This window comes from Petromyzon marinus, chromosome 84, assembly GCF_048934315.1.
Source record: "Petromyzon marinus isolate PM22_M1 ecotype Great Lakes invasive population chromosome 84, UKy_Petmar_22M1.pri1.0, whole genome shotgun sequence".
Taxonomy (NCBI): domain Eukaryota; kingdom Metazoa; phylum Chordata; class Hyperoartia; order Petromyzontiformes; family Petromyzontidae; genus Petromyzon; species Petromyzon marinus.
This window is the reverse complement of record NC_133749.1, coordinates 4012335-4039823: the sequence shown is the minus strand read 5'-3', so window position 1 is coordinate 4039823 and position 27489 is coordinate 4012335. Positions and strand designations below refer to the sequence as shown.

General features: G+C 58.3%; 1 protein-coding gene across 1 annotated transcript; it reads right to left on the bottom strand.

Moving 5' to 3' along the window:
* Positions 1-10738: 10738 nt before the first annotated feature.
* Positions 10739-26936, bottom strand: LOC116936836 (AGBL carboxypeptidase 5). Its single transcript, XM_076057814.1, has 5 exons — positions 26519-26936; positions 21492-21648; positions 18830-19068; positions 11054-11931; positions 10739-10743 (listed from the first exon to the last, which is right to left on the bottom strand). The coding sequence occupies exons 1-5, from the start codon at positions 26602-26604 to the stop codon at positions 10739-10741; spliced, it is 1365 nt and encodes a 454-aa protein (XP_075913929.1). The 5' UTR covers positions 26605-26936.
* Positions 26937-27489: the final 553 nt, after the last annotated feature.

The window sequence follows — 27489 nt, the reverse complement described above, 5'->3', positions numbered from 1 at the left end:
TCACCACCACCATCACCACCACCATCATTATCACCACCACCATCACCACCACCATCATTATCACCACCATCACCACCACCATCATTATCACCACCATGACCATCATCACCACCATCATCATCACCATCATCACCACCATCATCATCACCATCATCAGCATCATCATCACCACCATCACCACCATCATCATCACCACCATCATCACCACCACCACCACCATTATCACCACCATCATAATTATCACCACCACCATTATCACCACCATCATCAATACACACACACTTACAAAGATCCCCCGTGTAGCCTTAACAGACTGTAGGGGCAAGTGCTGTTAGCGAGCACCTATGAAGGCCGGTAACGGCACACGAGGGGGTGGGTGGCCAGCACCACGCCCGACCGCCTTTGTCTCCCCAGTGGCGATGTTTACTACACACCGCACCAGGTACTCATTTGAGGCTGAGTCGACCTAGGGGGGACCCATGACCGGTTCAGCGAATCGTCACCGGGAATCGAACCCGGTTCGCCGGGTTCGTAGCACAGCGTAGCGCTGACCACTACACCCACCGCTCCCTCATATACACATATACACATATATACACATATACACACACATATATATACACATATATACACACATATATATACACATATACACACATATATATACACATATATACACACATATATACACATACACACATATACACACACATACATACACACATATATATACACACACATACACAGTGAGTGGGTGAGTGAGTGGGTGGGTGAGTGAGTGAGTGGATGAGTGAGTGGGTGAGTGGGTGAATGAGTGAGTGAGTGGGTGAGTGAGTGGGTGGGTGAGTGGGTGAGTGAGTGGGTGAGTGAGTGAGTGGTTGAGTGAGTGGGTTAGTGAGTGGGTGAATGAGTGAGTGGGTGAGTGGGTGAGTGAGTGAGTGGGTGAGTGAGTGAGTGGGTGAGTGAGTGAGTGGTTGAGTGAGTGGGTGAGTGAGTGGGTGAATGAGTGAGTGGGTGCGTGAGTGGGTGAGTGAGTGAGTGGGTGAGTGAGTGAGTGGGTGAGTGGGTGAGTGAGTGGGTGAGTGGGTGAGTGAGTGAGTGGGTGAGTGAGTGGGTGAGTGGGTGAGTGAGTGGGTGAGTGAGTGGGTGAGTGGGTGAGTGGGTGGGTGAGTGAGTGAGTGGGTTAATGAGTGAGTGGGTGAGTGAGTGGGTGAGTGTGTGAGTGAGTGGGTGAGTGGGTGGGTGAGTGAGTGAGTGGGTTAATGAGTGAGTGGGTGAGTGAGTGAGTGGGTGAGTGGGTGAGTGAGTGGGTGAGTGAGTGAGTGGGTGAGTGAGTGGGTGAGTGAGTAACGAGGCCACTGGGCTATCGTGAGGGTTCTAAGCGACTAATTTATTCACACAACGCTGATTAAAGTTCATACAAAGTAAAAATTATTTAAAAAAAAACGTCCCACCCCCTCCCTCCCTCCTTCGGTATTTATCCACAAAACTCTCCGCCTGGTTACGCACAACGCTCTGGAGAAGGCCCGTTGCCTGGAACGTCTGCTGTGTGTGTAGAGTCTCAGCCTTGAGGGCTTTAAGAGGCCGTTTAAGGGCGGGGGGGGGGGGCAAGTGGTGGGGGGTGGCTGTCTCTGGCGGATTCGTAGCGCTAACCACAACACCCACCGCTCCTCTCACTCACTCACCCACCAACTCACTCATTCACCAACTCACCTACCCACTCACTCACCCACCCACTCACCCCTCACCCACTCACTCACCAAATCACTCACCCACCCACCCACTCACTCACCCAATCACTCACCCACTCACTCACCCACCCACTCACCCACTCACCCACCCACTCACTCACCCCTCACCCACTCACCCACCCACCCACTCACCCACCCACTCACCCACCCACCCACTCACCCACCCACCCACTCACCCACCCCCTCACCCACCCCCTCAGCCACCCACTCACCCACCCACTCACCCACCCCCTCACCCACCCACTCACCCACCCCCTCACCCACCCACTCACCCACCCACTCACCCACCCACTCATTCACTCACCCACTCACCCACCCACTCACCTACTCACCCACCCACCCCCTCCCTCACCCACCCACTCACTCACCCACCCACCCACTCACCCACCCACTCACCCACTCACCCACTCACTCATTCACTCACCCACTCACCCACCCACTCACCTACTCACCCACCCATTCACCCACCCACGCCCTCCCTCACCCACCCACTCACTCACCCACCCACCCACTCACCCACCCACTCACTCACCCACCCACTCACTCACCCCTCACCCACTCACCCCTCACCCACTCACTCACTCACCCACTCACTCATCCACCCACTCACCCACTCACCCACCCACTCACCCACTCACCCACTCACCCACCCACTCACCCACTCACCCACTCACTCACCCATTCACTCACTCATTCACTCACTCATTCAATCACCCACTCACCTACTCACCCACCCACCCCCTAACCCACCCACCCCTTCACCCACCCACTCACCCACCCACTCACCCCTCACCCACTCACTCACCAAATCACTCACCCACCCACCCACTCACCCACTCACTCACCCAATCACTCACTCATCCAATCACCCACTCACTCACCCAATCACTCACCCACTCACTCACCCACCCACTCACCCACTCACTCACCCCCACTCACCCACTCACCCACCCACCCACTCACTCACTCACTCACCCCTCACCCACTCACCCACCCACCCACCCACTCACTCACCTACTCACCCACTCACCCACCCACCCACTCACCCACCCACCCACTCACCCACCCACCCACTCACCCACCCACCCACCCACTCACCCACCCACCCACCCACTCACCAACCCACCCACTCACCCACCCACCCACTCACCCACCCCCTCACCCACCCCCTCAGCCACCCACTCACCCACCCCCTCACCCACTCACCTACTCACCCACCCCCTCACCCACCCACTCACCCACCCCGTCACCCACCCACTCACCCACCCACTCATTCACTCACCCACTCACCCACCCACTCACCTACTCACCCACCCACCCACCCCCTCCCTCACCCACCCACTCACTCACCCACCCACCCACTCACCCACCCACTCACCCACTCACTCACCCACCCACTCACTCACTCACCCCTCACCCACTCACCCCTCACCCACTCACTCACTCACCCACTCACTCATCCACCCACTCACCCACCCACTCACCCACTCACCCACCCACTTACCCACTCACCCACTCACTCACCCATTCACTCACTCATTCAATCACCCACTCACCTACTCACCCCACCCACCCCCCTAACCCACCCACCCCTTCACCCACCCACTCACCGACCCACTCACCCACCCACTCACTCACCCACCCACTCACTCACCCACTCACCCACCACTCACTCACCCACTCATTCACTCACCCACTCATTCACTCACCCACCCACTCACCTACTCACCCACCCACTCACCCACCCACCCACCCCCTCCCTCACCCACTCACTCACTACTCACCCACCCACTCACTCACCCACCCACTCACTCACTCACCCACTCACTTAACAACTCACCCACTCACTCACCAACTCACCCACTCACTCACTCACCCACCCACCCACTCACCTACCCACTCACCCACCCACCCACCTACTCACCCACTCACTCACTCACCCACCCACTCACCCATTCACTCACTCATTCACTCATTCAATCACCCACTCACCTACTCACCCACCCACCCCCTAACCCACCCACCCTTCACCCACCCACTCACCGACCCACTCACTCACTCACCCACTCACCCACCCACTCACTCACCCACTCATTCACTCACCCACTCATTCACTCACCCACCCACTCACCTACTCACCCACCCACTCACCTACTCACCCACCCACTCACCTACTCACCCACCCACTCACCCACCCACCCACCCCCTCCCTCACCCACCCACTCACTCACTCACCCACCCACCCACTCACTCACTCACCCACTCACTTAACAACTCACCCACTCACTCACCAACTCACACACTCACTCACCCACCCACTCACCCACCCACTCACCCACCCACCCACCTACTCACCCACTCACTCACCCACCCACTCACTCACCCACCCACTCACTCACCCACCCACTCACTCACTCACTCACCCACTCACTTAACAACTCACCCACTCACTCACCAACTCACCCACTCACTCACTCACCCACCCACCCACTCACCCACCCACCCACTCACCCACCCACTCACCCACCCACCCACCTACTCACCCACTCACTCACTCACCCACCCACTCACCCACCCACCCACTCACCCATTCACTCACTCATTCAATCACTCATTCAATCACCCACTCACCTACTCACCCACCCACCCCCTAACCCACCCACCCCTTCACCCACCCACTCACCGACCCACTCACTCACCCACCCACTCACTCACCCACTCACCCACCCACTCACTCACCCACTCATTCCACTCACCCACTCATTCACTCACCCACCCACTCACCTACTCACCCACCCACTCACCTACTCACCCACCCACTCACCCCCACCCCTCCCTCACCCACCCACTCACTCACTCACCCACCCACTCACTCACTCACCCACTCACTTAACAACTCACCCACTCACTCACCAACTCACTCACTCACACACTCACTCACCCACCCACTCACCCACCCACTCACCCACCCACTCACCTACTCACCCACTCACTCACTCACCCACCCACCCACTCACCCACCCACCCACTCACCCCTCACCCACTCACTCATCCACCCACTCACCCACTCACTCACCCACTCACCCACTCACCCACTCACTCACTCACTCACCCACCCACCCACCCACTCACCCACCCACTCACTCACTCACTCACCCACCCACCCACCCACTCACTCACCCACCCACTCAACCCACCCACTCACCCACCCACTCACTCACTCACCCACCCACCCACTCACCCACTCACTCACTCACCCACTCACTCACCCACTCACCCACTCACTCACCCACCCACCCATCTACTCACTCACTCACTCACCCACCCACCCACTCACCCACCCACCCACCCACTCACTCACCCACTCACCCACCACTCACTCACTCACTCACCCACTCACTCACTCACCCACTCACCCACTCACCACTCACTCACCCACTCACTCACTCACCCACCCACTCACTCACCCACCCACTCACTCACCCACCCACTCACTCACCCACCCACTCACCCACCCCACTCACTCACCCACCCACCCACCCACTCACTCACCCACTCACCCACCCACTCACTCACCCACTCACCCACCCACTCACTCACACTACTCACCCACCCCTCACCTACTCACCCACCCACTCACCCACCCACCCACCCCCTCCCTCACCCACCCACCCACCCCCTCCCTCACCCACCCACTCACTCACTCACCCACTCACTCACTCACCCACTCACTCACTCACCCACTCACTTAACAACTCACCCACTCACTCACCAACTCCACGCACTCACACACTCACACACTCACTCACACACTCACTCACCCACCCACTCACCCACCCACTCACCCACCCACCCACCTACTCACCCACTCACTCACTCACCCACCCACCCACTCACCCCTCACCCACTCACTCATCCACCCACTCACCCACTCACTCACCCACTCACTCACTCACTCACCCACCCACCCACCCACTCACTCACTCACCCACTCACCCACCCACTCACCCACTCACCCACTCACTCACCCACCCACTCACTCACTCACCCACCCACTCACTCACTCACCCACCCACTCACTCACCCAGTCACCCACTCACCCACCCACTCACCCACCCACTCACTCACTCACCCACCCACTCACTCACTCACCCACCCACCCACCCACTCACTCACCACCCACTCACTCACCCACCCACTCACTCACTCACCCACCCACCCACTCACCCACTCACTCACTCACCCACTCACTCACCCACTCACCCACTCACTCACTCACCCACCCACCCACTCACTCACCCACCCACCCACCTACTCACTCACTCACTCACCCACCCACCCACTCACCCACTCACCCACTCACTCACTCACTCACCCACCCACCCACTCACTCACTCACCCACCCACTCACCCCACCCACTCACCCACTCACCCACCCACTCACCCACCCACTCACTCACTCACTCACCCACCCACTCACTCACTCACCCACCCACCCACCCACTCACTCACCCACCCACTCACCCACCCACTCACTCACTCACCCACCCACCCACTCACCCACTCACTCACTCACCCACTCACTCACCCACTCACCCACTCACTCACTCACCCACCCACCCACTCACTCACCCACCCACCCACCTACTCACTCACTCACTCACCCACCCACCCACTCACCCACCCACCCACCCACTCACTCACCCACTCACCCACTCACTCACTCACCCACCCACCCACTCACCCACTCACTCACTCACCCACTCACTCACCCACTCACCCACCCACTCACTCACTCACTCACCCACCCACTCGCCCACCCACCCACTCAACCCACCCACTCACCCACCCACCCACTCACCCACCCACCCGCCCACCCACCCACTCACCCACCCACCCACTCACCCACTCACCCACTCACTCACCCACCCACTCACTCACTCACCCACCCACTCACTCACCCACTCACCCACTCACCCACCCACTCACTCACTCACTCACCCACCCACCCACTCACTCACTCACCCACCCACCCACTCACTCACCCACCCACTCACCCACCCACTCACCCACCCACTCACTCACTCACCCACCCACCCACTCACCCACTCACTCACTCACCCACTCACTCACCCACTCACCCCTCACTCACTCACTCACCCACCCACCCACTCACTCACCCACCCACCCACCTACTCACTCACTCACTCACCCACCCACCCACTCACCCACCCACCCACCCACTCACTCACCCACTCACCCACCCACTCACTCACTCACCCACCCACCCACTCACCCACTCACTCACTCACCCACTCACTCACCCACTCACCCACTCACCCACCCACTCACTCACTCACTCACCCACCCACTCACCCACCCACTCACTCACTCACCCACCCACCCACTCACCCACTCACTCGCTCACCCACTCACTCACCCACCACTCACTCACCCACTCACTCACCCACTCACCCACTCACCCACTCACTCACTCACTCACCCACTCACTCACTCACCCACCCACCCACCCACTCACCCACTCACCCACCCACTCACTCACTCACCCACCCACCCACCCACTCACTCACTCACCCACTCACTCACCCACTCACCCACTCACCCACCCACTCACTCACTCACCCACCCACTCACCCACCCACTCACTCACTCACCCACCCACCCACTCACCCCACTCACTCACTCACCCACTCACTCACTCACCCACTCACTCACCCACCCACCCACTCACTCACCCACTCACTCACTCACTCACCCACCCACTCACCCACCCACTCACTCACTCACCCACCCACCCACTCACCCACTCACTCACCCACCCACCCACTCACTCACCCACTCACTCACCCACTCACCCACCCACTCACTCACTCACTCACCCACACCACTCACTCACCCACCCACCCACTCACCCACTCACTCACTCACCCACTCACTCACCCACTCACCCACTCACCCACCCACTCACTCACTCACCCACCCACTCACCCACCCACTCACTCACTCCACCCCACCCACTCACCCACTCACTCACTCACCCACTCACTCACCCACCCACCCACTCACTCACCCACTCACTCACCCACTCACCCACTCACTCACTCACCCACTCACTCACTCACCCACCCACCCACTCACCCACTCACTCACCCACTCACTCACCCACTCACCCACTCACTCACTCACTCACCCACTCACTCACTCACCCACCCACCCACTCACTCACCCACTCACCCACTCACTCACTCACTCACCCACCCACTCACCCACCCACTCACCCACCCACTCACCCACTCACTCACTCACCCACTCACTCACCCACCCACCCACTCACTCACCCACTCACTCACCCACTCACCCACTCACCCACCCACTCACTCACTCACCCACCCACTCACCCACCCACTCACGCACCTCACCCACCCACCCACTCACCCACTCACTCACTCACCCACTCACTCACTCACCCACTCACTCACCCACCCACCCACTCACTCACCCACTCACTCACTCACTCACCCACCCACTCACCCACCCACTCACTCACTCACCCACCCACCCACTCACCCACTCACTCACCCACCCACCCACTCACTCACCCCCACTCACTCACCCACTCACCCACCCACTCACTCACTCACTCACCCACTCACTCACTCACCCACCCACTCACTCACCCAACTCACCCACTCACCCACCCACTCACTCACTCACCCACCCACTCACCCACCCACTCACTCACTCACCCACCCACCCACCCACTCACCCACTCACTCACTCACCCCACTCACGCACCCACCCACCCACTCACTCACCCACTCACTCACCCACTCACCCACTCACTCACTCACCCACTCACTCACTCACCCACCCACCCACTCACCCACTCACTCACCCACTCACTCACCCACTCACCCACTCACTCACTCACTCACCCACTCACTCACTCACCCACCCACCCACTCACTCACCCACTCACCCACTCACTCACTCACTCACCCACCCACTCACCCACCCACTCACCCACCCACTCACCCACTCACTCACTCACCCACTCACTCACCCACCCACCCACTCACTCACCCACTCACTCACCCACTCACCCACTCACTCACTCACTCACCCACTCACTCACTCACCCACCCACCCACCCACTCACCCACTCACTCACTCACCCACTCACTCACCCACCCACCCACTCACTCACCCACTCACTCACCCACTCACCCACTCACTCACTCACCCACTCACTCACTCACCCACCCACCCACTCACCCACTCACTCACCCACTCACTCACCCACTCACCCACTCACTCACTCACTCACCCACTCCCACTCACCCACCCACCCACTCACTCACCCACTCACCCACTCACTCACTCACTCACCCACCCACTCACCCACCCACTCACCCACCCACTCACCCACTCACTCACTCACCCACTCACTCACCCACCCACCCACTCACTCACCCACCCCCTCACTCACCCACCCACTCACACCCACCCACACTCACCCACACTCCACCCACTCACCCACTCACCCACCCACTCACTCACTCACCACCCACTCACACCACCCACTCACCTCACTCACTCACCCACTCACTCCATCCTCTCACACCCACTCCACTCACTCACTCATCACTCACCCACTCACTCACCCACCCACTCACCACCCTCTCACTCACCCACCCACTCACCCACCCACTCACTCACCCCACCCACCACTCACCCACTCACTCACCCACTCACTCACTCACCCCACTCACCACTCACTCACCCACTCACTCACCCTCACCCACCCACTCACCCACTCACTCACTCACCACTCACTCACCCTACTCACACCCACTCACCCACCCCTCACCCACTCCACCACTCACCCACCCACTCACTCACTCACCCACCCACCCACTCCCCACTCACTCACTCACCCACTCACTCACCCACCCACCCACTCACTCACCCACTCACTCACCCACTCACCCACTCACTCACTCACCCACTCACTCACTCACCCACCCACCCACTCACCCACTCACTCACCCACTCACTCACCCACTCACCCACTCACTCACTCACTCACCCACTCACTCACTCACCCACCCACCCACTCACTCACCCACTCACCCACTCACTCACTCACTCACCCACCCACTCACCCACCCACTCACCCACCCACTCACCCACTCACTCACTCACCCACTCACTCACCCACCCACCCACTCACTCACCCACTCACTCACCCACTCACCCACTCACTCACTCACTCACCCACTCACTCACTCACCCACCCACCCACCCACTCACCCACTCACTCACTCACCCACTCACTCACCCACTCACCCACTCACCCACCCACTCACTCACTCACCCACCCACTCACCCACCCACTCACTCACTCACTCACCCACCCACCCACTCACTCACTCACTCACCCACCCACTCACCCACCCACTCACTTACTCACCCACTCACTCACCCACCCACTCACTCACCCACTCACTCACCCACTCACCCACTCACCCACCCACTCACTCACCCACTCACTCACTCACCCACCCACCCACTCACCCACTCACTCACTCACCCACCCACCCACTCACCAACCCACCCAACCCATCACCACCGACGCTGCTGCTGCTGCTGCTGCCGTGATTGTGGTGGTGGTTGTTGTTGTGGTGGTTGTTGTTGTTGTTGTGCCGGTGGTTGTTGTTGTTGTGGTAGTGACACTGTCACCACCGCTGCCGTGGTGGTTGTTGTGCCGGTTGTTGTTGTAGTGCCGGTTGTTGTTGTAGTGCCGGTGGTTGTTGTTGTTGTTGTGCCGGTGGTGGTTGCCGTCAATCTCTCCGGCCGTGCGTTCCCCAGCGACGCCGATCGGTGCAGCAGTGGAGCGAGACTGACGCGCACCAGCAGCTGCCCCTGCTGCTGCCCCTGCCCCTGCTGCTGCCCCTGCTGCCCAGCTACCCTGGGGCAGCGCGCGAAGGGCAGCAACGGAGGTGGCGTGGAGGGTTGCCCGGTGGTGGTGGTGGTGGTGGCGTGGTGGTGAATCAACCCGAGGTGGAGGTGGTGGTGGTTGTGGTGAGGAAGTGGTTGGTGGTGGTTGTGGTGGTTGTGGTTGAGTCTCGGAGTCTTGAGAGGAAGAGGAGGAGGAGGATGGTGGTGGTGGCGGAGGTGGTTGTGGTGGTTAAGGTGGAGGTGGTTAAGGTGGTGGTGGTGAAAGTGATGGATTCTAGGAGGGGTGTTCAGACTCCCTGACGTGGGAGTCGTGGGGTCACCTCTGGGGGTACCCCTGGGGTAGACCTTGTCGTTACCCCTGGGCTCGTGATCCCCTCTGGGGGTACCCCTGGGGTAGACCTTGTCGTTACCCCTGGGCTCGTGATCCCCTCTGGGGGTACCCCTGGGGTAGACCTTGTCGTTACCCCTGGGCTCGTGATCCCCTCTGGGGGTACCCCTGGGGTAGGCCTTGTCGTTACCCCTGGGCTCGTGATCCCCTCTGGGGGTACCCCTGGGGTCGTGATCCCCCCCAGGAGGAGCCCTGGGGTAGACCTTGTCGTTACCCCTGGGGTCCACCCCTGGCCTCCCCCCGGTGTCCCCCTTGAGACTCCCCCTGAGGCTCCCCCTGGGACTCCCCCTGAAGCTCCCCCTGAAGCTCCCCCCGGTGTCCCCCTTGAGACTCCCCCTGAGGCTCCCCCTGAGGCTCCCCCCGGTGTCCCCCTTGAGGCTCCCCCTGAGGCTCCCCCTGAGGCTCCCCACGGTGTCCCCCTTGAGACTCCCCCTGAGGCTCCCCCCGGTGTCCCCCTTGAGACTCCCCCTGAGGCTCCCCCCGGTGTCCCCCTTGAGACTCCCCCTGAGGCTCCCCCCGGTGTCCCCCTTGAGACTCCCCCTGAGGCTCCCCACGGTGTCCCCCTTGAGGCTCCCCCTGAGGCTCCCCCTGAGGCTCCCCGTCGCCGCCCCCGGCGAGCCACGGGGGAGGAGACGCCCCTGCGGTGAGCCGGAGAATCCAAATCCGCCGCAGCCGCCGCCACCGCCGTTGTTGTGGTTGTTGTGGTTGTTGTGGTTGTTGTGGTTGTTGTTGTGGCTGTGGGGGCCGCCGTTGTTGTTGTTGTTGTTGTTCCGGCACAGCCGGCCGGCCGACGTGGACGTGGTGAGGCTGCTGCAAGGGTGGGGGAGGGGGGAGGGTTTCGGAATCGGTGATCGGCCTAGTCCAGGGCCTAGTCCAGGGCCTAGTCCAGGGCTTAACCCAGTAGCCCAGGGCCTAGCCCAGGGCCTAGCCCAGGGCCTAGTCCAGGGCCTAGTCCAGGGCCTAGCCCAGGGCCTAGCCCAGGGCCTAGTCCAGGGCCTAGCCCAGGGCCTAGCCCAGGGCCTAGTCCAGGGCCTAGCCCAGGACCTAGCCCAGGGCCTAGTCCAGGGCCTAGTCCAGGGCCTAGCCCAGGGCCTAGCCCAGGTCATAGTCCAGGGCCTAGTCCAGGGCCTAGCCCAGGGCCTAGTCCAGGGCCAAGTCCAGGGCCTAGTCCAGGGCCTAGCCCAGGGCCTAGTCCAGGGCCTAAAGCCAGGGCCTAGTCCAGGGCCTAGCCCAGGGCCTAGTCCAGGGCCTAGTCCAGGGCCTAGTCCAGGGCCTAGTCCAGGGCCTAGTCCAGGGCCTAGCCCAGGGCCTAGCCCAGGGCCTAATCCAGGGCCTAGTCCAGGGCCTAGCCCAGGGCCTAGTCCAGGGCCTAGTCCAGGGCCTAGTCCAGGGCCTAAAGCCAGGGCCTAGTCCAGGGCCTAGTCCAGGGCCTAGTCCAGGGCCTAGCCCAGGGCCTAGTCCAGGGCCTAAAGCCAGGGCTAGTCCAGGGCCTAGCCCAGGGCCTAGTCCAGGACCTAGTCCAGGGCCTAGTCCAGGGCCTAGCCCAGGGCCTAGTCCAGGGCCTAGCCCAGGGCCTAGTCCAGGGCCTAGTCCAGGGCCTAGTCCAGGGCCTAAAGCCAGGGCCTAGTCCAGGGCCTAGTCCAGGGCCTAGCCCAGGGCCTAGCCCAGGGCCTAGTCCAGGGCCTAGTCCAGGGCCTAGCCCAGGGCCTAGTCCAGGGCCTAGTCCAGGGCCTAGTCCAGGGCCTAGTCCAGGGCCTAGCCCAGGGCCTAGTCCAGGGCCTAGCCCAGGGCCTAAAGCCAGGGCCTAGTCCAGGACCTAGCCCAGGGCCTAGTCCAGGGCCTAGCCCAGGGCCTAGCCCAGGGCCTAGTCCAGGGCCTAGCCCAGGGCCTAGTCCAGGGCCTAGTCCAGGGCCTAGCCCAGGGCCTAGTCCAGGGCCTAGTCCAGGGCATAGTCCAGGGCCTAAAGCCAGGGCCTAAAGCCAGGGCCTAGTCCAGGGCCTAGTCCAGGGCCTAGTCCAGGGCCTAGTCCAGGGCCTAAAGCCAGGGCCTAGTCCAGGACCTAGCCCAGGGCTTAGTCCAGGGCCTAGTCCAGGGCCTTGTCCAGGGCCTAGTCCAGGGCCTAGCCCAGGGCCTAGTCCAGCGCCTAGTCCAGGGCCTAGTCCAGGGCCTAGCCCAGGGCCTAGCCCAGGGCCTAGTTCAGGGCCTGGCCCAGGGCCTGGTCCAGGGTCTGGTCCAGGGCCTAGTCCAGGGTCTAGTCCAGGGCCTAGTCCAGGGCCTAGCCCAGGGCCTAGTCCAGGGCCTAAAGCCAGGGGCCTAGTCCAGGGCCTAAAGCCAGGGCCTAGTCCAGGGCCTAGTCCAGGGCCTAGTCCAGGGCCTAGCCCAGGGCCTAGTCCAGGGCCTAAAGCCAGGGCTTAGTCCAGGACCTAGCCCAGGGCCTAGTCCAGGGCCTAGTCCAGGGCCCAGTCCAGGGCCTAGCCCAGGGCCTAGCCCAGGGCCTAGTCCAGGGCCTAGTCCAGGGCCTAGTCCAGGGCCTAGTCCAGGGCCTAGTCCAGGGCCTAAAGCCAGGGCCTAGTCCAGGACCTAGCCCAGGGTCTAGTCCAGGGCCTAGTCCAGGGCCTAGTCCAGGGCCTAGTACAGGGCCTAGTCCAGGGCCTAGTCCAGGGCCTAGCCCAGGGCCTAAAGCCAGGGCCTATTCCAGGACCTAGCCCAGGTCCTAGTCCAGGGCCTAGTCCAGGGCCTAGTCCAGGGCCTAGCCCAGGGCCTAGCCCAGGGCCTAGCCCAGGGTCTAGCCCAGGGAGTAGCCCAGGGCCTAGTCCAGGGCCTAGTCCAGGGCCTAGCCCAGGGCCTAGCCCAGGGCCTAGTCCAGGGCCTAGTCCAGGGCCTAGCCCAGGGCCTAAAGCCAGGGCCTAGTCCAGGGCCTAGTCCAGGGCCTAGCCCAGGGCCTAGCCCAGGGCCTAAAGCCAGGGCCTAGTCCAGGGCCTAGTCCAGGGCCTAGTCCAGGGTCTAGCCCAGGGCCTAGTCCAGGGCCTAGCCCAGGGCCTAGCCAAGGGCCTAGCACATTGCCTAGTCCAGGGCCTAGCCCAGGGCCTAGCCCAGGGCCTAGCCCAGGGCCTAGTCCATGGCCTAGTCCAGGGCCTAGTCCAGGGCCTAGCCCAGGGCCTAGCCCAGGGCCTAGTCCAGGGCCTAGTCCAGGGCCTAAAGCCAGGGCCTAGTCCAGGGCCTAGTCCAGGGCCTAGCCCAGGGCCTAGTCCAGGGTCTAGCCCAGGGCCTAGCCCAGGGCCTAGCCCAGGGCCTAGTCCAGGGCCTAGCCCAGGGCCTAGCCCAGGGCCTAGCCCAGGGCCTAGTCCAGGGCCTAGCCCAGGGCCTAGCCCAGGGCCTAGTCCAGGGCCTAGCCCAGGGCCTAGCCTAGGGCCTAGTCCAGGGCCTAGCCCAGGGCCTAGTCCAGGGCCTAGCCCAGGGCCTAGTCCAGGGCCTAGCCCAGGGCCTAGTCCAGGGCCTAGTCCAGGGCCTAGCCCAGGGCCTAAAGCCAGGGCCCTAGTCCAGGGCCTAGTCCAGGGCCTAGTCCAGGGCCTAAAGCCAGGGCCTAGTCCAGGGCCTAGCCCAGGGCCTAGCCCAGGGCCTAACCCAGACCCTAACCCAGACCCTAACCCAGACACTAACCCAGGGCCTAACCCAGACACTAACCCAGACCCTAACCCAGACCCTAACCCAGACCCTAACCCAGACCCTAACCCAGACACTAACCCAGGGCCTAACCCAGACACTAACCCAGACACTAACCCAGGGCCTAACCCAGACACTAACCCAGACCCTAACCCAGGGACTAACCCAGACACTAACCCAGACCCTAACCCAGACCCTAACCCAGACCCTAACCCAGACCCTAACCCAGACACTAACCCAGACCCTAACCCAGACCCTAACCCAGACCCTAACTCAGACCCTAACTCAGACCCTAACCCAGACACTAACCCAGACACTAACCCAGACACTAACCCAGGGCCTAACCCAGACACTAACCCAGGGCCTAACCCAGACACTAAACCAGGGCCTAACCCAGGGCCTAACCCAGACACAAACCCAAACCCTAACCCAGACACTAACCCAGACCCTAACCCAGACCCTAACCCAGACACTAACCCAGACACTAACCCAGACACTAACCCAGACCGTAACCCAGACCCTAACCCAGACCCTAACCCAGACACTAACCCAGACCCTAACCCAGGGCTTAACCCAGTCCCTAACCCAGACACTAACCCAGACCCTAACCCAGACCCTAACCCAGACTCTAACCCAGACACTAACCCAGACCCTAACCCAGACCCTAACCCAGACACTAACCCAGACACTAACCCAGACCCTAACCCAGGGCCTAACCCAGACCCTAACCCAGACACTAACTCAGACACTAACCCAGGGCCTAACCCAGGGCCTAACCCAGACCCTAACCCAGGGCCTAACCCAGACACTAACCCAGACACTAACCCAGACTCTAACCAAGACACTAACCCAGACTCTAACCCAGACACTAACCCAGACTCTAACCCAGACACTAACCCAGACCCTAACCCAGACACTAACCCAGACACTAACCCAGACAGTAACCCAGACTCTAACCCAGACTCTAACCCAGACACTAACCCAGACTCTAACCCAGAACCTAACCCAGACCCTAACCCAGACACTAACCCAGACACTAACCCAGACTCTAACCCAGACCCTAACCCAGACCCTAACCCAGACCCTAACCCAGGGCCTAACCCAGACTCTAACCCAGACCCTAACCCAGACCCTAACCCAGGGCCTAACCCAGACCCTAACCCAGACCCTAACCCAGGGCCTAACCCAGACCCTAACCCAGACACTAACCCAGACACTAACCCAGACCCTAACCCAGACCCTAACCCAGACCCTAACCCAGGGCCTAACCCAGACCCTAACCCAGACCCTAACCCAGGGCCTAACCCAGACCCTAACCCAGGGCCTAACCCAGGGCCTAACCCAGACGCTAACCCAGACACTAACCCAGACACTAACCCAGACCCTAACCCAGACCCTAACCCAGACACTAACCCAGACTCTAACCCAGACCCTAACCCAGACCCTAACCCAGACCCTAACCCAGACACTAACCCAGGGCCTAACCCAGACCCTAACCCAGGGCCTAACCCAGACCCTAACCCAGGGCCTAACCCAGACCCTAACCCAGGGCCTAACCCAGGGCCTAACCCAGACCCTAACCCAGACCCTAACCCAGACCCTAACCCAGACCCTAACCCAGACCCTAACCCAGGGCCTAACCCAGACCCTAACCCAGACACTAACCCAGACCCTAACCCAGGGCCTAACCCAGACCCTAACCCAGGGCCTAACCCAGACCCTAACCCAGACACTAACCCTGACCCTAACCCAGACCCTAACCCAGACCCTAACCCAGACCCTAACCCAGACACTAACCCAGACCCTAACCCAGACCCTAACCCAGACACTAACCCAGACTCTAACCCAGACACTAACCCAGACACTAACCCAGACCCTAACCCAGACTCTAACCCAGACACTAACCCAGACTCTAACCCAGAACCTAACCCAGACACTAACCCAGACCCTAACCCAGACACTAACCCAGACCCTAACCCAGGGCCTAACCCAGACACTAACCCAGACCCTAACTCAGACCCTAACCCAGACCCTAACCCAGACACTAACCCAGACCCTAACCCAGGGCCTAACCCAGACCCTAACCCAGGGCCTAACCCAGACCCTAACCCAGACCCTAACCCAGACCCTAACCCAGACACTAACCCAGACCCTAACCCAGACACTAACCCAGACCCTAACCCAGACCCTAACCCAGACCCTAACCCAGACCCTAACCCAGACCCTAACCCAGACCCTAACCCAGACCCTAACCCAGGGCCTAACCCAGACCCTAACCCAGACCCTAACCCAGGGCCTAACCCAGACCCTAACCCAGGGCCTAACCCAGGGCCTAACCCAGACGCTAACCCAGACACTAACCCAGACACTAACCCAGACCCTAACCCAGACCCTAACCCAGACACTAACCCAGACTCTAACCCAGACCCTAACCCAGACCCTAACCCAGACCCTAACCCAGACACTAACCCAGGGCCTAACCCAGACCCTAACCCAGGGCCTAACCCAGACCCTAACCCAGGGCCTAACCCAGACCCTAACCCAGGGCCTAACCCAGGGCCTAACCCAGACCCTAACCCAGACCCTAACCCAGACCCTAACCCAGACCCTAACCCAGACCCTAACCCAGACCCTTACCCAGGGCCTAACCCAGACCCTAACCCAGACACTAACCCAGACCCTAACCCAGACCCTAACCCAGACCCTAACCCAGACACTAACCCAGACCCTAACCCAGACCCTAACCCAGACACTAACCCAGACTCTAACCCAGACACTAACCCAGACACTAACCCAGACCCTAACCCAGACTCTAACCCAGACACTAACCCAGACTCTAACCCAGAACCTAACCCAGACACTAACCCAGACCCTAACCCAGACACTAACCCAGACCCTAACCCAGGGCCTAACCCAGACACTAACCCAGACCCTAACTCAGACCCTAACCCAGACCCTAACCCAGACACTAACCCAGACACTAACCCAGACCCTAACTCAGACCCTAACCCAGACCCTAACCCAGACCCTAACCCAGGGCCTAACCCAGACCCTAACCCAGACCCTAACCCAGACCCTAACCCAGACACTAACCCAGACCCTAACCCAGACATTAACCCAGGGCTTAGCCCAGACACTAACCCAGACCCTAACCCAGACCCTAACCCAGACACTAACCCAGGGCCTAACCCAGGACCTAACCCAGACACTAACCCAGACCCTAACCCAGGGCCTAACCCAGACCCTAACCCAGGGCCTAACCCAGACACTAACCCAGACCCTAACCCAGACACTAACCCAGACACTAACCCAGGGCCTAACCCAGACCCTAACCCAGGGCCTAACCCAGACCCTAACCCAGACACTAACCCAGACACTAACCCAGACCCTAACCCAGGGCCTAACCCAGACACTAACCCAGACCCTAACCCAGACACTAACCCAGACACTAACCCAGGGCCTAACCCAGGGCCTAACCCAGACCCTAACCCAGACACTAACCCAGACACTAACCCAGACCCTAACCCAGACCCTAACCCAGACCCTAACCCAGACACTAACCCAGACCCTAACCCAGACCCTAACCCAGACCCTAACCCAGACCCTAACCCAGACCCTAACCCAGACTCTAACCCAGACACTAACCCAGACCCTAACCCAGGGCCTAACCCAGACACTAACCCAGACTCTAACCCAGACTCTAACCCAGACCCTAACCCAGACACTATCCCAGACCCTAACCCAGACCCTAACCCAGGGCCTAACCCAGACCCTAACCCAGACCCTAACCCAGGGCCTAACCCAGGGCCTAACCCAGACTCTAACCCAGACCCTAACCCAGACCCTAACCCAGACTCTAACCCAGACCCTAACCCAGACTCTAACCCAGACTCTAACCCAGACCCTAACCCAGACCCTAACCCAGGGCCTAACCCAGGGCTTAGCCCAGACCCTAACCCAGACCCTAACCCAGGGCCTAACCCAGGGCCTAACCCAGGGCCTAACCCAGGGCCTAACCCAGGGCTTGGCCCAGGGGGCTCCTCACCTGCTCTTGGCGGTGGGGTTGCCGGTGGGCCCTCCGGGCCCTCTGCGTGTGGCTGCCCCTGCCGCCGCCGCCGCCGCCGCCGGCCCCCTTACGTGGCCGCTGCCGAAACGCCCGGTGCGGAGTTGGTGTCGAACCCAGGCCCGGAGGCCCGCGAGGCCCCCGGCCTCCGCCAGCGACGTCCGGGGCCAAGGGTTCACTCCGGCCTGGTCCAGCACCGCCACGGCCAGAGCACGGCCCACCTGGAGGAGGGAGGTGGGGGGTGGTGAGAGTGAGAGAGTGAGAGTGAGTGAGTGTATGAGTGTGTGAGTGTATGCGTGAGTGTATGAGTGAGTGTATGAGTGAGTGAGTGTATGCGTGAGTGTATGAGTGAGTGTATGAGTGAGTGAGTGTATGAGTGAGTGTGTGAGTGAGTGTATGAGTGTGTGAGTGTATGCGTGAGTGTATGAGTGTGTGAGTGAGTGTACGAGTGAGTGTATGAGTGAGTGTATGAGTGAGTGAGTGTATGAGTGAGTGAGTGTATGAGTGAGTGAGTGTATGAGTGAGTGTATGAGTGAGTGTATGAGTGAGTGAGTGTATGAGTGTATGAGTGAGTGTACGAGTGTGAGAGTGTGTGAGTGAGTGTATGAGTGAGTAAGAAGGGGGACCGCACAGACTGTAACAACTACAGGGGCATCTCACTCCTCAGTGTGCCGGGAAAGGTCCTGGCAAGGATTATTCAGCATCGCCTTGCCAGGCACGCTGAGGAGAGGCTTGCGGAGCCCCAATGTGGTTTCAGGAAAGGGCGGTCCTGCACAGATGCCATATTTTCTGTCCGTCTGCTACAGCAGAGGTGTAGGGAATTCCAACAAGACCTACATCTCTGCTTTATTGACCTGGTCAAGGCCTATGATACCATCAGTAGGCCTGGGCTCTGGGTCGTTCTTCGTGCTTTTGGAGTACCTGACCCTCTGCTCACGATCATTAAGGACCTTCATGATGGTGAGCGGGCCCGGGTAAAACTACGTGGCCGGGAGTCAGAGCCATTCCCTGTACACCTTGGGGTGCGACAGGGATGTCCTCTGGCTCCCACATTATTTAACATCTATTTTGACCACGTAGTTCGTGAAGCCTTCAATAGCTGTACCGGGGGAATCTCCATATGGTACAGATATAATGGGAGGCTAATCGATGCCCGGGTGCGGTCAAGGGATGGCTCCCTATTGCTCAACCACGTTATGTATGCTGATGACTTGGTAATAGCTGCTCAGTCAGAGGAGGAGTTGGAGACGCTGCTGCTGAGACTGGAGCGTGCCACTAAGAGGTGGGGCCTTACCATCAGCCCCACCAAAACTAAGCACCTGCCTGGGTATTTTGTACCATCGGACACTCCACCCCCACAACTCCCAATCGGTGATGGGGCAGTTGTGGAGAGAGTGGAGAGTTTCCCATACCTGGGCAGTGTGCTTATGACTGGCTCCAGTTTAACAGCAGAGGTCTCACTCCGAATCAGTCGAGCGGCAATATCTTTTCATCGGTTGCGTAACGCTGTGTGGAAGCTACCTGGTCTGTCGCTCCGCACTAAGCTTCAGGTCTTCTCGGCCACGGTCATTCCCTCCCTTCTCTACGCTTGCGAAACGTGGACCCCCCTAATGGAACATCTTCGCCGGTTAGAAACATTTAGGCTGGCCTGCCTACGATCCATCCTGGGTTTAACCAGACTGGATTGTGTGAGGAGCTCAAAAATCCTTGAAAGATCTGGGCAGGGTCCCATCGGTGAGCTCCTCCGGCGGGCAAGGCTGCGTTGGCTGGGCCATGTAGCCCGCATGCCCAGCCAGTGTGTGAGAATGTGTGTGAGTTGTTTGAGAGTGGCAGTGTATGTGTGTGTGTAAGTGTGTGAGAGTGTGAGAGAGTGTGTGTGTGTGTGTAAGAGTGTGAGAGAGTGTGTCAGAGTGTGTGTGTGTAAGAGTGTGTGTGTGTGAGAGTGTGTAAGAGTGTGTGTGTGTGTACGTAAGAATGTGTGTGTGTGTGTGTGAGAGTGTGTGTGTGAGAGTGTGTGTGTGTAAGAGTGTGAGAGAGTGTGTGTGTGTAAGAGTGTGAGAGAGTGTGTGTGTCTAAGAGTGTGAGTGTGTGTGTGAGAGTGTGTAAGAGTGTGTGTGTGTGTAAGAGTGTGTGTGTGTGTAAGAGTGTGTGTGTGTGAGAGTGTGTAAGAGTGTGAGAGAGTGTGTGTGTGTAAGAGTGTGAGAGTGTGTGTGAGAGTGTGTGTGTGTAAGAGTGTGTGTGTGAGAGTGTGTAAGAGTGTGAGAGAGTGTGTGTGTGTAAGAGTGTGAGAGCATGTGTAAGAGTGTGTATGTGTGTGTGAGAGTGTGTAAGAGTGCGTGTGTGTGTGAGAGTGTGTAAGAGTGTGTGTGTGTGTACGTAAGAGTGTGTGTGTGTAAGAGTGTGAGAGTGTGTGTGTAAGAGTGTGTGTGAGAGTGTGTAAGAGTGTGTGTGTGTGTAAGAGTGTGTGTGTGTAAGAGTGTGAGAGTGTGTGTGTAAGAGTGTGTGTGTGTGAGAGTGTGTAAGAGTGTGTGTGTGTGTGTAAGAGTGTGTGTGTGTGTAAGAGTGTGTGTGTGTGTGTGAGAGTGTGAGAGAGCGTGAGAGAGTGAGCGAATGACGAGTGGCCAGCATCCCTCGCTCCCCTCACCTGCTCGTAGATGCTCGGCGTGTAGTGGGGGGGTGCCGATGGCCCCCCACCCTCCGTGGGCGAGTGGGCGGGGGGGGTAGCTCGCCCCCCATCGCCCACCACCGGAGCCAGCACCCCCACCTTACGCCCCGTGTTGTAGTTACACTCCAGCGTGTAGCTGTAGGGAGAGACCACGTGTTGTAGTTACACTCCAGCGTGTAGCTGTAGGGAGAGACCACGTGTTGTAGTTACACTCCAGCGTGTAGCTGTGGGGAGAGACCACGTGTTGTAGTTACACTCCAGCGTGTAGCTGTGTAGAGAGAGACCACGTGTTGTAGTTACACTCCAGCGTGTAGCTGTAGGGAGAGACCACGTGTTGTAGTTACACTCCAGTGTGTAGCTGTAGGGAGAGACCACGTGTTGTAGTTACACTCCAGCGTGTAGCTGTGTGGAGAGACCACGTGTTGTAGTTACACTCCAGCGTGTAGCTGTGGGGAGAGACCACGTGTTGTAGTTACACTCCAGCGTGTAGCTGTAGGGAGAGACCACGTGTTGGAGTTACACTCCAGCGTGTAGCTGTGGGGAGAGACCACGTGTTGTAGTTACACTCCAGCGTGTAGCTGTAGGGAGAGACCACGTGTTGTAGTTACACTCCAGCGTGTAGCTGTAGAGACCACGTGTTGTAGTTACACTCCAGCGTGTAGCTGTAGAGACCACGTGTTGTAGTTACACTCCAGTGTGTAGCTGTGGGGAGAGACCACGTGTTGTAGTTACACTCCAGCGTGTAGCTGTAGGGAGAGACCACGTGTTGTAGTTACACTCCAGCGTGTAGCTGTGGGGAGAGACCACGTGTTGTAGTTACACTCCAGCGTGTAGCTGTAGGGAGAGACCACGTGTTGTAGTTACACTCCAGCGTGTAGCTGTGGGGAGAGACCACGTGTTGTAGTTACACTCCAGTGTGTAGCTGTGTAGAGACCACGTGTTGTAGTTACACTCCAGCGTGTAGCTGTGGGGAGAGACCACGTGTTGTAGTTACACTCCAGCGTGTAGCTGTAGAGACCACGTGTTGTAGTTACACTCCAGCGTGTAGCTGTGGGGAGAGACCACGTGTTGTAGTTACACTCCAGCGTGTAGCTGTAGGGAGAGACCACGTGTTGTAGTTACACTCCAGCGTGTAGCTGTAGGGAGAGACCACGTGTTGTAGTTACACTCCAGCGTGTAGCTGTAGAGACCACGTGTTGTAGTTACACTCCAGCGTGTAGCTGTAGGGAGAGACCACGTGTTGTAGTTACACTCCAGCGTGTAGCTGTAGGGAGAGACCACGTGTTGTAGTTACACTCCAGCGTGTAGCTGTGGAGACCACGTGTTGTAGTTACACTCCAGCGTGTAGCTGTAGAGACCACGTGTTGTAGTTACACTCCAGCGTGTAGCTGTGTGGAGAGACCACGTGTTGTAGTTACACTCCAGCGTGTAGCTGTGGGGAGAGACCACGTGTTGTAGTTACACTCCAGCGTGTAGCTGTAGAGAGACCACGTGTTGTAGTTACACTCCAGCGTGTAGCTGTGTGGAGAGACCACGTGTTGTAGTTACACTCCAGCGTGTAGCTGTGGGGAGAGACCACGTGTTGTAGTTACACTCCAGCGTGTAGCTGTAGGGAGAGACCACGTGTTGTAGTTACACTCCAGCGTGTAGCTGTAGGGAGAGACCACGTGTTGTAGTTACACTCCAGCGTGTAGCTGTAGAGACCACGTGTTGTAGTTACACTCCAGCGTGTAGCTGTAGAGACCACGTGTTGTAGTTACACTCCAGCGTGTAGCTGTAGAGACCACGTGTTGTAGTTACACTCCAGCGTGTAGCTGTGTAAAGAGAGACCACGTGTTGTAGTTACACTCCAGCGTGTAGCTGTAGAGACCACGTGTTGTAGTTACACTCCAGCGTGTAGCTGTAGGGAGAGACCACGTGTTGTAGTTACACTCCAGCGTGTAGCTGTAGGGAGAGACCACGTGTTGTAGTTACACTCCAGCGTGTAGCTGTGGGGAGAGACCACGTGTTGTAGTTACACTCCAGCGTGTAGCTGTAGAGACCACGTGTTGTAGTTACACTCCAGTGTGTAGCTGTAGGGAGAGACCACGTGTTGTAGTTACACTCCAGCGTGTAGCTGGAGAGACCACGTGTTGTAGTTACACTCCAGCGTGTAGCTGTGTGGAGAGACCACGTGTTGTAGTTACACTCCAGCGTGTAGCTGTATAGAGAGACCACGTGTTGTAGTTACACTCCAGCGTGTAGCTGTGTAGGGAGAGACCACGTGTTGTAGTTACACTCCAGCGTGTAGCTGTAGAGACCACGTGTTGTAGTTACACTCCAGCGTGTAGCTGTAGGGAGAGACCACGTGTTGTAGTTACACTCCAGCGTGTAGCTGTAGGGAGAGACCACGTGTTGTAGTTACACTCCAGCGTGTAGCTGTAGGGAGAGACCACGTGTTGTAGTTACACTCCAGCGTGTAGCTGTGGGGAGAGACCACGTGTTGTAGTTACACTCCAGCGTGTAGCTGTAGGGAGAGACCACGTGTTGTAGTTACACTCCAGCGTGTAGCTGTAGGGAGAGACCACGTGTTGTAGTTACACTCCAGCGTGTAGCTGTAGAGACCACGTGTTGTAGTTACACTCCAGCGTGTAGCTGTGGGGAGAGACCACGTGTTGTAGTTACACTCCAGCGTGTAGCTGTAGAGACCACGTGTTGTAGTTACACTCCAGCGTGTAGCTGTAGGGAGAGACCACGTGTTGTAGTTACACTCCAGCGTGTAGCTGTGTAGAGACCACGTGTTGTAGTTACACTCCAGCGTGTAGCTGTAGGGAGAGACCACGTGTTGTAGTTACACTCCAGCGTGTAGCTGTAGAGACCACGTGTTGTAGTTACACTCCAGCGTGTAGCTGTAGAGACCACGTGTTGTAGTTACACTCCAGCGTGTAGCTGTGTGTAGAGACCACGTGTTGTAGTTACACTCCAGCGTGTAGCTGTAGGGAGAGACCACGTGTTGTAGTTACACTCCAGCGTGTAGCTGTAGAGACCACGTGTTGTAGTTACACTCCAGCGTGTAGCTGTGGGGAGAGACCACGTGTTGTAGTTACACTCCAGCGTGTAGCTGTGGGGAGAGACCACGTGTTGTAGTTACACTCCAGCGTGTAGCTGTAGAGACCACGTGTTGTAGTTACACTCCAGCGTGTAGCTGTGGGGAGAGACCACGTGTTGTAGTTACACTCCAGCGTGTAGCTGTGGGGAGAGACCACGTGTTGTAGTTACACTCCAGCGTGTAGCTGTAGAGACCACGTGTTGTAGTTACACTCCAGCGTGTAGCTGTGGAGAGAACACGGCGCCGCCCGGAGGACGGGTGTGTGTGTCTGTGTGGTGTGTGTGTGTGGTGTGTGTGTGTGTGGTGTGTACCAGTGTGTGGTGTGTGTGTGTGTGGTGTGTACCAGTGTGTGTGTCTGTGTGTGTGTGTCTGTGTGTGTGTACCACTGTGTGTGTGTACCAGTGTGTGTACCACTGTGTGTGTGTACCACTGTGTGTGTGTGTACCACTGTGTGTGTGTACCACTGTGTGTGTGTCTGTGTGTGTGTGTACCAGTGTGTGTGTGTGTACCAGTGTGTGTGTGTGGTGTGTGTGTGTGTATGTGTGTGTGTACCACTGTGTGTGTGTGTACCACTGTGTGTACCAGTGTGTGTACCAGTGTGTGTGTGTGGTGTGTACCAGTGTGTGTGTACCAGTGTGTGTACCAGTGTGTGTGTACCACTGTGTGTGTGTGTACCAGTGTGTGTACCACTGTGTGTGTGTACCAGTGTGTGTGTACCACTGTGTGTGTGTGTACCACTGTGTGTGTGTACCAGTGTGTGTGTACCACTGTGTGTACCAGTGTGTGTGTGTGTGTCTGTGTGTGTGTGTGTACCACTGTGTGTGTGTACCACTGTGTGTGTACCAGTGTGTGATGTGTACCAGTGTGTGGTGTGTGTGTGTACCACTGTGTGTATGTGGTGTGTACCAGTGTGTGGTGTGTGTGTGTACCAGTGTGTGTGTGTGTACCAGTGTGTGTACCACTGTGTGTGTGTACCAGTGTGTGTGGTGTGTACCACTGTGTGTGTACCAGTGTGTGTGTACCAGTGTGTGTGGTGTATACCACTGTGTGTGTACCACTGTGTGTGTACCAGTGTGTGTGTATGTGTGTGTGTGCGCATGTGTGTGTGTCTGTGTGTGTGTGTACCAGTGTGTGTGTACCACTGTGTGTGTGTGGTGTGTACCACTGTGTGTGTGTGTGTGTACCAGTGTGTGTGTACCAGTGTGTGTGTACCAGTGTGTGTGTACCAGTGTGTGTACCACTGTGTGTGTGTGTGTACCACTGTGTGTGTGTACCAGTGTGTGTGTACCACTGTGTGTGTGTACCAGTGTGTGATGCCCGTGGCTCTGTGCAGGGACACTCTCCCACTGCCCTCTTTGCTCTGCCCGTCGCGGCTGTCCACGGCGCTCATTCCCTTGTGTACCAGTGTGTGTGTGGTGTGTACCACTGTGTGTGTGTGTGTGTACCAGTGTGTGTGTGTACCACTGTGTGTGTACCACTGTGTGTGTGTGTCTGTGTGTACCAGTGTGTGTGTGGTGTGTGTGTGGTGTGTGTGTGTGGTGTGTACCAGTGTGTGTGTCTGTGTGTGTATGGTGTGTACCAGTGTGTGTGTACCACAGTGTGTGTACCAGTGTGTGTGTGTGGTGTGTACCACTGTGTGTACCACTGTGTGTGTGTGTACCAGTGTGTGTGTGTGTGTACCACTGTGTGTACCAGTGTGTGTGTGTGTACCAGTGTGTGTGTGTGTACCACTGTGTGTGTACCACTGTGTGTGTGTACACTGTGTGTGTACCACTGTGTGTGTGTACCAGTGTGTGTGTGTACCACAGTGTGTGTGTACCACTGTGTGTGTGTCTGTGTGTGTGTGTCTGTGTGTGTGTACCACTGTGTGTGTGTGTACCACTGTGTGTGTGTGGTGTGTACCACAGTGTGTGTGTACCAGTGAGTGATGCCCGTGGCTCTGTGCAGGGACACTCTCCCACTGCCCGCTTTGCTCTGCCCGTCGCGGCTGTCCACGGCGCTCATTCCCTTGTGTCTGTGTGTGTGTACCAGTGTGTGTGTGTACCAGTGTGTGTGTACCAGTGTGTGTGTGTACCAGTGTGTGTGTGTACCAGTGTGTGTGTGTACCAGTGTGTGTGTACCAGTGTGTGTGTGTACCAGTGTGTGTGTACCAGTGTGTGTGTGTACCACTGTGTGTGTGTACCAGTGTGTGTACCACTGTGTGTGTGTACCAGTGTGTGGTGTGTGTGTGTGTGTACCAGTGTGTGTACCACTGTGTGTGTACCACTGTGTGTGTACCACAGTGTGGTGTGTACCAGTGTGTGTACCACTGTGTGTGTGTACCACTGTGTGTGTACCACTGTGTGTGTACCACAGTGTGTGTGTGTGTGTACCAGTGAGTGATGCCCGTGGCTCTGTGCAGGGACACTCTCCCACTGCCCTCTTTGCTCTGCCCGTCGCGGCTGTCCACGGCGCTCATTCCCTTGTGTACCAGTGTGTGTGTGTACCACTGTGTGTGTGTGTGTGTACCACTGTGTGTGTACCACTGTGTGTGTGTGTACCACTGTGTGGTGTGTACCAGTGTGTGTACCACTGTGTGTGGTGTGTACCAGTGTGTGATGCCCGTGGCTCTGTGCAGGGACACTCTCCCACTGCCCTCTTTGCTCTGCCCGTCGCGGCTGTCCACGGCGCTCATTCCCTTGTGTCTGTGTGGTGTGTGTGTGTGTCTGTGTGTGTGTGTACCACTGTGTGTGTCTGTGTGTCTGTGTGTACCACTGTGTGTAGTGTGTGTGTGTGTACCAGTGTGTGTGGTGTGTGTGTACCACTGTGTGTGTACCACTGTGTGTGTGTACCACTGTGTGTGTGTACCACTGTGTGTGTCTGTGTGTCTGTGTGTGTGTACCACTGTGT

Bases quoted from the DNA above. Each gene is read 5' to 3' on its own strand.
- LOC116936836 (XM_076057814.1), bottom strand. From the start codon at position 26,604: ATGAGCGCCGTGGACAGCCGCGACGGGCAGAGCAAAGCGGGCAGTGGG. The intron at 21,649-26,518 runs GTACACACACAC...CTCTCCCTACAG, and splicing joins GCCACGGGCATCACTCACTG to CTACACGCTGGAGTGTAACT. The intron at 11,932-18,829 runs GTGAGGAGCCCC...CCACCCTTGCAG, and splicing joins AACCCCACCGCCAAGAGCAG to CAGCCTCACCACGTCCACGT.